Source organism: Hippoglossus hippoglossus, chromosome 19 (assembly GCF_009819705.1).
Source record: "Hippoglossus hippoglossus isolate fHipHip1 chromosome 19, fHipHip1.pri, whole genome shotgun sequence".
NCBI classification, from domain to species: domain Eukaryota; kingdom Metazoa; phylum Chordata; class Actinopteri; order Pleuronectiformes; family Pleuronectidae; genus Hippoglossus; species Hippoglossus hippoglossus.
Window position 1 is genome coordinate 6251722 of NC_047169.1, and position 12944 is coordinate 6264665.

General features: G+C 43.0%; 1 protein-coding gene across 2 annotated transcripts in view; it reads right to left on the bottom strand.

Moving 5' to 3' along the window:
- nrg3b (neuregulin 3b) overlaps positions 1 to 12944 on the bottom strand; it is a 179045-nt gene that overhangs the window by 87356 nt on the left and 78745 nt on the right. Inside the window, exon 3 of one of the 2 annotated variants that reach the window (XM_034570587.1) lies at positions 4328 to 4463. In XM_034570587.1, coding sequence (XP_034426478.1) covers positions 4328 to 4463 — 136 coding nt within the window. The remainder of the gene's footprint in view (positions 1 to 4327; positions 4464 to 12944) is intronic. The other variant, XM_034570588.1, reaches the window with a different exon arrangement.

The following is a 12944-nucleotide window of genomic DNA, read 5'->3' on the forward strand; positions in this document are numbered from 1 at the left end:
CAGTATCGAACTCCCACAGATACACACGCTCGACCAATCCTGAGTCAATCTCACCTGTCAATCACATTTTATCATGTTTATCTAGCATCAAATAGCAATTTAAAACTTGCTGGATAAAAGAAGCACTTGAAAATACGTGATAACATCAGAGAAATTGACAGATGTGTTTGGCCCATATCTCATGCACTAACACGGAGGAGGTCTATACTGCAGCCAGCCACCAGGGGGAAATCAAGAAGCTTTGGCTTCACTTTAGTGGAACAGTCATGTCTTCATCACCAATTACAGAAATGTACATATTGTGTATTTCAGTGATTTTTCTACCACCCTCGGGGGTTTTGGCAGATCACTTAAGGAATGGCTTGGTTCACAAAATAGCCTGATTTAAAGTGATGTAATTCCTGGTTATCTATACAATGAATAGGATTGAGCCGTGATGTGTTGAAGCCCGAGCATCATGGGATCTTTGAGTTATTGTACATTAATTCTACTTAGTGTATAAGAGGGGCAGAGCGCTGATGTGGAAGTAGGTCTTAAACTCACATTTGCATATTTATTTTGGGCTCCTTATTAGCATTGGCAAACATGAACATCCAGCATGAGTGTGTGTGTGTCTGTGGGGGGGGGGGCTTAGTAACAGAAGAGAGCAAGGCAAATGTTTCATAACAAACTGAATTGATTTCCCAAGTTCTAAACTGTGATCTCGTCCAATGATTCAAGATTGTGCAGTCATCTCCACTTGTCTCATGTTGGAAAACATCCAACCATCTATTATGCCGTTTGCGCCGTGGCTCGGAGGAGAACATGACGTCAATGGAGGCAGCGATCTTTAAAACTTTTACTTTCTCTGCTCAAAAGACGGGAGCGGTGGCGATGAGGGGCGACTGTCATGACGCCACTGATCTGACACCGTTCTGGGGGACGACTGATCCGCGGCTGAGTCTCCGGCACCAGAAACAGGGAGTGTGAACAAACTTTTTTTTCAGTTTTTATCTCGTATCCAGTAATGTGGACGGTCGAGATCTGGGTTTACCTCACTGCACAGTCTCTCTGACAGGAGGACGAAGAGAGGAGCAGATCACGTACAATGTGGCATGAATAACCGTAATGACACAGCAGCAACTCGACAGCTATTTGCAGCTTTCGGGCTCATTGTTTCTTGGTTTGACAGTCCATATGGTTGAAGCCCTGGAAAATAAAACTGCAGGAAGCCATTTTTTTTCAGCAAACACAAGGTGACTGTACATTACCTGCCCAGCGGGAAACAGCTGCGATCCGAAGTAAACAAAAGGCCGTTGAAGACAGTTGAACATTTCACATTCAAAATGAAAGACAAGTGAACAATGAAGAAATACTCTTTCATGCCAGGGAATGGAAAGAATTCCATCTGAAAGGTTTGACAAGCATAACTTATTTCAACTTTATAGACTTTATTTTCAAAGGACTCTTATTTGAGTCAAATTATGATGTTTCTTTCTGACTCTGCCTCAGCTTCTCTCAGGCAAACGAAACAACCTTTCAATAGAACAGCGCACAAACCTGTAATCATTTTTTTCTCGGCTCAGGAGAAATCGCCAGATAGCGCAACTAGGTTGGACCCTCCGGTCTGTGCTGACTCCTATAGTATGCAGTCATTCGGCCGTCACTAATTATAGTCCAGAGGGTCGCTGCTATGAGTCTTCAGGGTTTATTGATGCTGCTGTTGCGCCGACAGCACATTGCAAATTGTTGAGCCGGCCACTGTAATTTGACAGGAAACACACACTGAATCCCTCTCGCTTATCTTTTACTTAATCATAGTCTCGCTATCAAATAAAAGTATATACAGTATATTTTGTGTCATGCAAATACTGAAGATTTTACAGTTTTTTTAGTACTAAAATGTGGCTTGTTTCACTATTTGTCAAACCCAAAGTCCAGTGAGCTTTAAAGATGTAAATTCTAAAGTGTTTAAATGTGTCTCCCATGTGGAACTCCCAAGGAACCAATCCTGTCAACTTGTGGGTGGGGCTCAGTAGCTTGCAACAAATGCTCAACTGCAGGTGGCGCTGTGAGGGTGGACGAGGAGCAGCGGTGGGGCCATGTTAGCATTTTCATAGATCCCAGTCAATGAGGAAGGAAGGTGTAAAGTTACATTTAAAGCCGTTTTCAGGCCATGAGGCAAATTATTTCATGAATATGTCATTTTAACAGAAGAACAAAAGTTTTGGACAAGCTACTGGAGTGGGACTTTAATTAAATACACGATTTCCTGAGTGTTTATTCTATTTTTGAATACTGTTTATTTCCTGAAAGACTAGACTCATGGTCATGTGTCATTGATGATGCAATCTGCTATGCAACTCAGTCGTTAAAGACATTCAAATAGCTCAGGTTTGTTTCTCTATACGTATTTTAGTTTGTTTGTCACATTATACGATTGCATTGAAGTCAGGGGTCTATTAAGTGGAGTTCCTGTATTTAAGCTGTTGGCCAGTCGGGGTTTGAGAGACTGAAGGCTCCCGGAGGGCAACGAAAGAAAAAAGAAAAAACAAAGAAAAGAAAATTGCGGAAGAATAAAAGAGTCAGCTGCCTTTCAAGGATGATCAAAGAAGGATCCTGCAAATGCCTTCTCCTACAAGCCTGTCATTAAAATGCACCTCATACCAAAGAGGGCACATCAAACTATCTGCATGCAAGGTTAACACAGGAGGAGAAAAAGCTTTTTTGTACGACTGATTTTTACTATTAAAACTTTTGTCCAACCAAATCGAAGATCACATTTGTTCCCCTTGTTCATCCTGTGTTTGGTTCAGAGAATCAGCTGCATCTCTGATCCCTGGGTTCATCATTTGGGTGATTATGGATCTCGGGGTTTGCCCAACTATTATAATTATATATTTTTGGACGGCCCCTAAAGCGAAAGAGCAGAAAACACGTGCTGAGGGGTTGCGACCACTGTGGAGAGGAAGGATATTGGTTCTAACATGAGACAGTATTTTTATCAGAACATTAGATTACGCTATGTCATGATGTTCAAGACATGTGACTGATGTACATACATCATGATCTGCTGAAATACTTGCAGGAGAGGCTAAATGCATTATGGGAAGTGGAGTTCAAAGTAGTTAGTTTAAAGTTTAAAGTAGTTGTTCGGACAATGGTTGACGATCGAAGGGAGAGTTTCATCGATCAAAGCAGCAATAAAGAATAATGAAGAAGAATTAGACCAAGACGATGTTCGCGCTGACCGAGGCTCAGGCGGCAAAGAGATGAGTTTGAGGAGGAGGAGAGAGAAGGAGGAGAAGCATCTTGGTGAGTTCGCCGGCTTTATTGGTTTCTAAACACAAAGTTTAGGGGAAAGGAAATGATTTGGAATGAAAGCCTTAAATGTTTAAGCAATGCAAAGTTTTTTTGATTTCATCTCTCTATCTACTTCAGAGGCTTCGAAATGAATGTTTTTGTAAATGTTGACAATTCTCTCAGCTCTTCAGAAAACCCTCAGGTTTAAAGTGGTTGTTTTCAACCAATGCTGAGGTCTCTTTTGTATTTGCATTAAGTTATTGGAAAAGTTATTTGAAGGCCTTGTTGTGTTGCTAAGCTTGTGCATACTTTAGAATCTGACCGCGTCTCTCAGAGTTAACCAGCCCGGAAAATGTCTGGTTAACTTTAAACCTGCAGGACTTTCTGAAGGCTGCTGCAAAACGCTCCCGCTGCCCACAGAGGAAACCAATTAGTTACAAGTGAAGTTCTGTGCTTCTCCTCCCGACGTCATTACCGCAGAAATTAACCAGGGAGAAAATCTGTCAAACAGCCAAGACTTACAGCTGTCACAGACGATGAACTCCAAAAGACTGAAGTCTGAGAAATGTCGACTGTCAGAGGGAAATAATTATGTGGCAGGAAGGAGAGCGGTTAGAGTCAGCTGACCGGTGGGAGCGTGAGAGGTTTATGCTGTGTACGCTGTCGGGTGGCCACGGGAGGATGGGGAAAGGGAAGTTCAAATCCGATGCAAAGTGCGATCGCTCATTAAAATGTGAGGGGGTCATTTCGGGACACACTTGATGAAGTGAGCACTATGGATTCTGTGGATCTCCAGGAGCGACTCATTGAATCTCTGGATCACCGGTGCATTTTAGTTGCATTTGCACAACGATTTTCCCGGCGTTTCATCGCCCAAAGAACACGCTCCGTCGGGACGGAGACAAAACAGAAAGCATGCTTGAATGAAAATGACCCCAAGGTTAGCAATTAGAGGGGAAGGGCAAAAGAGAGGAAACGTCGATGCTGAGAAAGTAACCGAACGCCTCAGACACTGACACACACACACAAGAACCATCCTGCTCACCTGCAGTGCCTGTGAACCCCGGCCACGGTTTCAATGATGGAGCATTCTCCCTCATTCAGACAGAAGGCCAGGTCCTTATCTTCCACACAAGGCTTGAAGACCTCTGACCGTGGACTGGGGAGCGTGGGGGCCACTGCTGGAGACAGAGGGAGACAGGTTTAGTTAAAGTTAAGCAGATAAACTTCTTTCAACTTTGCTTCTCAAAATTGTTGCAAATTCACACATGAACATTTCTCATTCCTTTAATCTCTTTGATGTGCCACTGGTTGTAGTTTCTTCTACACCAATTTCTTTTTTTTGGCACTAAAAATGCATCTGCTCTCCGCAGACTCAAAGAGACGATTCATTCCATGTTGATTTCTGAAATTCGTGAGCTACAGGAGAGAAGGCCATTGGCGCATCTGCCTTCATTATGAACAGAGAAAAATAGGTTTAAAGTTTTTTAAACCTGATGCAAAAGAGAAATCATGATTTAAAACAAATCCAGTGTCATCAATGCTATCAACAGTGCACTGCTTTGGTTCTATTCAGTACAAAGCATCTGCATTCTTTGAGCTTATCCAGCTGTTTGTTTCGTGTGAGGTCGTTTAACCTCACTTCTTCAGTGAGTTTCCCCATCTGGTCGCTTTGGTAAACACAGAAGTAAATAATAGAGGTAAAGACACAACGTTACATCACAGAGAGGCAGGGCACAGCGAGAGCCGGGCCCCGGCGATGCAGCCTCTAATTCTCTTCTTCCAGTCTGACCCTGAGCTGCTCTCGCATCACGAGCATGGCTGCCATGCACGAGCACTGCAATGCAGGGTTCTCCACCCTGTGAAATATGCACAGCTGTCAGGCATGTGGCCACAGCGACGCCCAGACGTTGTGCCTGCTAGCATGTGCAGCCACACAAGTGCACACACACACATACAGTGATTATCACTCAGGAGCGCTTTCACTCCATGATGTAATCAAGCATTGAAAATTGGATTGACTGGTATTACGCTCAATACCTTGCCAATACAATGGGATTACACGTCTGATTCTGCTTTCATCCATTTATAATATGCACAGCGACACACGTGTTCGCACACAACATATTCTTCCGACTGTCATTCCAGGCCTATCTCTGTCATCCCTTTGTGTGAGTCGGCCAAATCTTTGTCGCCCAAGCTGCTTTATGTGCCGGCCACTGGCCTTTTGTCAGCTGAGCCTCTAGCGACCAATCGCGTGCGGGACAATAAAAACTTGGTAATCCCTCTTTTTTTTTTTTTGTGCCCCAGCACCCACTTCAATCTGTGTTGTGTTTATGGCCATTGCTCGATAAATCTGGGGCTCTTGATGTTAGGCCCCAGAGATGATGAGAGATCAGAGGGAACACAAACGGAGATATGTGGCGCTCCTGGGGCCCGACCGAAACTTTGGAAGATATCGCTCACGCCACTTAAATGTAGCAGCTCACACCACATGTGCAGATGCACGTGGGTTCTGTGCGCGAGGACGTGCTCAACAGGATATACATGCACGATCTGTATCTGTTGCACGTCTTACTTTGCGAATGCTAATTTGTGGATCACTTCTCATTTATCAGCCCCTAGAGTTTGATGCATATGAAAGTAGGCCTTGAACCTGAGCTGACTCCTTCACTCTCGAGGCTTTAAAACACATCGCATCACATCTCGTAATATAAATTCCACAAATTCCCTGTGTGCATCGTTCGAAAGGTTATCTATTTCAAGAAGAAACTTTAATAATAGAAAATAGAACACAATTCTCCCTTGTGTTATGCACGTCTGCGGCAATAATTGTCATGGCGTTAAAAGTCCCTCGCAGCTTTTACTCAGACAGTGGCGGTGACCACACGTGAAAAACGACACGTTTGATATACAAAGACAACGTCCGCTATTTTAGGTCAGCGGTTCAGGTTTAAGAGGCAGAGCTGTTCTGACAAAAGCCCAAATTGATTTTGTACTGTAAGCCTAACCATTGATATATTTACATTAGAGAAGCCAAGGTCATGCGGATACCAAACACCCTTTTAGTACCTGTGTCGAGAAATCTTATCTGTGCTCGGGCGATTCAAAAACTTTATTTCCCCAAACTTGTCATCTTCACCCAAAAGAGGCCGGAGGAGAAAGCGCTCGCTCTCTCTCTCTCTCTCTCTCTCGTACGTTTCAAGCGTCGCCGTCATTCCATTTGTCACATGTTGGTGACAGGGCACAGGGGTGGAACGTGAACTACACAAGGTCGTCTCCGTTGCAATGACACAGCACTTTGGGGAATCGATGATGATGTATGATGTCCCCATATTTTTTTTTCATGAGGGGCAAAGCTTCCAGAAAAAGCTTCCAAGGGACATGAGTGCAGCACCTTTTGTATATCGCTTCTTTTTCTCCGACAGCGGATGTGCCAGTTTCATACCCAGAGAGACAGGAGAGTCTTAAATTAAACATAGCACAGCATAGTTTGTGCAAAGAAATTCTAGAATGGGTTGATGTCAGAGGCGGATCTGGGATTTTTCTAAATCAGGGGCCATGAAGGGGCCACAATTTACACAGGGGGGCCGAGTATAGGTCCAACATCCGTGCACAATTCCTGATTCAGGAAGGTGCACATTGAAGTCATTGACAGAAATGAAAATTGTACCTGGATCAAGCACATTGTGTTCTTCAAAAAGCGTAGAAAATAAAATTCTTAACAAAATGTCACATTTTCTTTTAGTATTGTTCGTAATTGACTAGTTTATATATAAAAATAAAGACAACTGAAAAGACAGAGACACTTCAGGGGCCAATCAGATTCCAGCCCTGGATCCATCCCTGGATTATCTTCCCTATTCAACCAGTGACCAATACCAGTAACTAAATTATTCACTTCATGCTTTTCTGCACCAATTACCTCTAACAAATCTGCAATATGAAATAAAGACTTTTCCGAGAATCACCTCTTTTAGCCCTGTTGGCCACATCACGGAACAAGTCATCTTCACATACAGTATGTTTGGCCTCCAGCAGAACAGGCTGTCAATTTGTTACGGCTTCTCTTTTCATCACTGTGACAGGCAAGAAATGGTAAAAAAAATCTGCAGCGTAGCGAGGACAATTTTTTCTGAACGAGCATCTGTCAAACGGGATCCTGGTAAAGTGCTACGTTCTTTAAATATTCCCCTGCAAGAAAACACAGCGAGTTAAGAGCGCAATTAATCAGATTCTTGAGTGCGACAAAGCAGAATGGCGATAATGTGGGTATTTATATTTTCTGATGTTTCCAGTGTTTGTCATTTGTTGAATATCAAGGGGTTGACCCCGAGGGTATCAACATAAACCCTGTAACACATCCGTGCAGTCAAACCAATAAATTTGTGCACGTTTTGATATAAAATTAGTAATGAAATCACACTTTTTTAAAAATGAGTCTCCATCTTCATTATTGAGGTAATAGCTAATAAATGATGTGTCCCTTGGTTTTGGTTATTATTGAGATGTAGTGTCACGACTAATTATGACAAACACAACATACAAGTTGCCACTAGGCTCATTTTTCAGCACTTCTAATGAAGCCTCTTTTTTTTTTTTTTTTATCCTCAAAATAAAACCCTCCTCATGCAATCCTCCAGCAAACTCAATGAAACACGGCTACTGTTTGGTTGCTGTGAAAAAAAAACAAAAAAAACACACAGCATTGTGGAAAATGTGCTAATAAATGGCAGCTGCATTGGGAGCGTGATTCATCCTGGACTCTTTGAAATCATTTTCACGTCTCTCACTCTCCCCGTTGCACAAAGGCAATCCAGATTGCCAATTCCCTTGGTAACTTTCAAGGAATCCACTGGCTGGGGATCACAGATTCACATGATGCTTGAGAGATCAGAGTTATCTGAGAGGAATACTGAGCCTAGCACTTTCCGCTCAGTCGTTACTGTTGGATCGCTTTTGTGCGAAATCTTCAAAAAGTCTTTCAGCGTAAAGTAAATGTAGGATTTTTCTCATTCTGATACGTATTTCTGATGGGGGGGGGGGGGGGGCTTCATTATCTGTTGTTGTAGCGTGAAGGTTACAACAACTAAACAACTGAAGCAAAAGTCCCATGAGTTGCAACTAGCGAATAAAAAATGAAGGTGAATGTAAATTCTGCATGCGTGCTCACATTACAAATGTCATTGAAAACATCACATGGGACATATTATGGGTTTTTTTTATTCAGAAAAAGTGACAGCGCTTGATGCTCTTATCTGTGAATGAGCAGACATGGAGCTAATCAAAGTGCAGAAACAAAAACACGTCTGCAGATGTTGTGCTGCTTAATGGAACATGGATAAGACCTGCCCTTTGATTATCTTAAGTGTAATTCACTGGTGAATGTTCCATTTGTGAAGCTGTGTGACTGAAGTCGGCTCTGTTTCGCCGTCCTGCTTTTCACGTTTTAGCTCCGATGCACGATTACCTTCAACTGTTAATTAAAGTGCGACTGGAAGCAGTGGTGATGTCACCGGTTTTATCTGTAACGACTCGAATCCTGTTTTTAAAATCTCGCATTTGCGTGTCCATGAGGTCGGGAGAGAATCTTCTTGGTGCAGTTGTCTCCGTATTCTTCACAGACGTTGCTATATGCATGCAGTGAGATGCATTCAGACCCACTCTAGACACAGCCTCCTCGCTGCAGACAACACAAGAGACGATTCCATTTACAACTAGCATTTTCCCTCTATGGCTTCCTTCTAATGTGCTCATTAGTGTTCTTGTGCTGAGCCCTATCCCCCAGGAGACAGTGGTCGGGAGAGAACCGCCTGTGTTTACTGCAGTACACATCAAAGACAGCCTTACTACGTAAAAGGGAGAGTCCTGAGAGAGCCCGCTGATTGCTTACCCATCATGCACTGCTGCCTTTTGGACAGAACCATATTCTGAGAAATATATAGTCCAGTGGATATGGGCAAAAAAATTGGCCTTTGACAAAACAAAATACCAAAAGATATTATTTATACACATGCAGATGTAGTTTAACTGGACTTTAAAATGTGCTAAACATGCGATTTTAATGTGATTGTTTCCAATGAGCTCCATCACAAAGTTCATTCTAATGACTGAACAGTATCTTTCTCACTTAAACTCCACTGGACATTGCATTAGCAGCTGAGGTCAATAAAGTAAGAGACAACGCAAATCAATGTGTCTAATCTTTAAAAGCACAATTTTATGTCATAGAGGCCAATACAGATGTTGGTAAACAATCTTGGGATGTAACAAAGTACATGTACTTCATTACTGAACTAAAGCACATTGTTCATGCATCTAGATCTGTACTTAATCCTGAGTAGATTTGTTTGGGTACTTTTCACTTTTACTTCACTACATATATAATACCAAATACCTTTACTTCCTACTACGCAAAATGCCGTTGCATTAGGGTGCAGGCTCCACTCCGCAAGTTACTTTCACTCTTAAACTATAAGTAAAAGCAAGTACTTTTACTGAGGTAGAATAGTTAATGTGGTACATTTAACTTTACTTTAGTACATTTTTGGCTATTTATTTGTACCTTCAAGTAAAATGTTTGAGAACTTCCTCTAATTTAAGGTTTTTACACCTTAATGGCGGCGTATATGCTCTATACTGCGTAAACAAGCTGGTGGATGTTTAACATGACTTTGGGGATTTTCTGTAGAACAAATCTGGTTCTTATCACGTTTCTCTACGTAAATAAACTGCTGTCAAAGTCAATTTCACTGTTTGATCTCAAGCACTGGGAGACACTAAACTAGCATGTTAGGTTGAGGATTAACACACATGAAAGTAATTTAATCCAACTACGGCAGAACACGTGGCAAAAGATGCTATATGCTGCGTATACGCCTTGTTACATAAGCTGTAAACAGCACACATGAATATTTAAAATACATTGAGCTGGTAAGCGTGAATAAAGGCAGATAAAGCTGTGGGTCAATACGTATAAGCCTTAAGGTTCACGAGACACGCATGTCATAGCCTTGGTCTGTTTGTATGCCTTGCATGTCTATCAAGACGACAAGCCCTGAGGACCTTCTGTCCCTGACCTGAGACAAACAAATAGTCGTTGACCTGCAGAACATTTGGTTAAAGGTGGCCCGTCGCTGCCTCTGTGCCGGGTTAAAGAGCACGCAGCCTTGGTTTACCGTGACATCCTGGTGATGGGACATTTGTCACAGTTACTCCGCGCGTCCTTCACTTCCCTGTCCCAGTGGCGTTGGCTGTGGAGCCTCAAGCTGACAGGCTGCACGTTAATCGTAACTATTTTGCATTTGTTCAAACAAACACATCAATAGTGGAACAGTTTTGCCGTCTATTGATACGCGGCTGCAAAGGTTTTCGTGAGGAATCTCAAGGGAACTTGCATTCACAAGTGTCTCTGCAACACCTTCGAGGCAAGTCATTATCTAATAGTATCATTACAAGACAAAGTAAAAAACAGGTTCTGGATACGTTCACTGTGGCGGGCCCAAAGCAGCAGGTTAATAAAGTAGACCCCCGGAAGACATCAAACATGCATTAAACCTTAAGGGAACTAATGAAAAGTTTTAATTATCTACATTATCCCCTGACCCGGTGTCAGCTGAATCTTGATTAAAGTTCGGGTGATCAGTGTTCGCACACAACAAGCAGAAGTCCCTGCAGCTCCGGACCCCCTCCCTCTCCCAGAGCGGCTCCAAAACAGATCATAAAGTGACCATGAAATTTCTCCCCCACACAAAACCCACGCAAAGCACAGTGCAAGTGTTTTTGCAGCCGACGAGACTTCACCGTTCGGTCCGCGTCGCCTGCGCTGCGCTCTCTATCAGACGGCTTCGGCTTGTTTGTTGTCTTATGTGCACTGTACCTCTGCTGGAGGTGAGCGGTGTCTGCGCTGTCAGACATAACCTGCATCACCGATACGAGAAACTGTGCAAACATCGGGGGAGCAGCGGCTGACAGGAGAGGGAGTGTGTAATTTTTGAGTGGGACTGTTACTTGACAAAAAGGCACACAGACATTCGAAACACTTTTTTTCCGCAGAAAGGGAGAAGAAATATGCTTTTGTTTTATCCTCAGCTGAGCTCTGAGGAAACTGGAGCCACATTACTTTATTACCCGTTTGTACAAATGTGACAGAGACTGTAACAGACCATGGAGCGTAGACGTAAAGATGGACAACACGTGTCTACTTCCACACATCATCCAGAAAGGAAGCCAAAGTAACCCAGGATACAAATGCTCCCATCTTGCACCGACGATGTCATACACAGTAGAAATAGGGGATGCGGCCCCTGTCCTGAATGCTAACATGGAGGAGGAGGGGTTCATGACCTGGACTTTATATACAGTCTGTGCCGTGGACTTGCAGCTGTTCCTGCTCCAGATTAAGTATTACAAAAGTACCTTTAAGAAGATAATGAGATCACAGAGGGGTGCATGAATATTAAGATGAGTATTGTCAGGTTATTATCAGCACCGTGATGTGTTTTTTTGATGTCGTCTTCAGGGCTTTCAAAGATAATTTGCCACCTCAGCTGCACATTACTCCGACTGCGGGCGCTGATGAAGCCACGATGCCCTCCGACTTCAAATGGGGCTTCGCAGCAGTGGCGCTGTGACTGAGAGGCTGCGAGCGACTCCCTTTCTCTCCACCTGCACATCCCTCCTGTAGCTGTTTTCTTTTCAGGCGATCAAGGTCAACATGTAATCCGTCAGAGGTGATAGACTCACTGTTTAAGACCAGAATCACTAATGAGCTTTATAAGAATGCGCCAACGCAGAGCGGTGTTATTAGATGCAATTTCTCCCGCGCTAATTTGTCTTCGCAACCCATTTGCAGTAATATGGAACCAGACAGATAATTTATCCTGATTCATTGATTGTAATTTGGGGTATAATTATCATAATGTACCACCAGGAGGGAGAAAAGTGCGTTGCTGCTCATGGCCTCAGGAATCAAACAAACGGCTGCTCCCAGTTTTGTTTGACTTCTTTGCCGTATTTCTTTATTTTGTGACAGATCTGTGCGTTAATAGCGAGTCCCAGGTGATCTCTGCAGCGATACGTGCTGCACATTAGCATCGCATTAGCTAAAGCGCTGTGAAGTACAGCGGACACCAGCGCAGCCGTAAACATACGTCCGTTTACTCCGGGGGGGAAACTCGTAAAAGCTGTTCAGAATGGGATGAGTGCCTCTACCTCATATTCAACAGTGGCCCAATGTACTTTAACGCCATTATCTCCATTACTTACAGAGCAAATAACGGAGAATAACCAGCAACTGGAGAAATAAATTTGAATCTATCAAATGCATATTTAATGAGTGGGGCTGCTTTAGTGCTTTGTTGATTTTTGCCACAGCAATGGCCTTAGATTTAGATTTGGATGGCAGGAGAGGACGCGCGCAGAGAAACGAGACACAAATTAATTAAAGCTTCCTGTTGTTGTTATTCTTTGCTGAAAAATACTGGAAGTACCTTGCTTGTTGTTTTGCTTGAGGAAAGGCTGAATACACCATGAAATAGGAGAAAGAACACACAATGCACGCACACATATGTGCAAGGACGCATGGAAGCAGTGACGAGCACCCATGGACTCATAGACTTACAAATTAAATGCAGTGTATAGAGGGTTTTTATATATTTTAT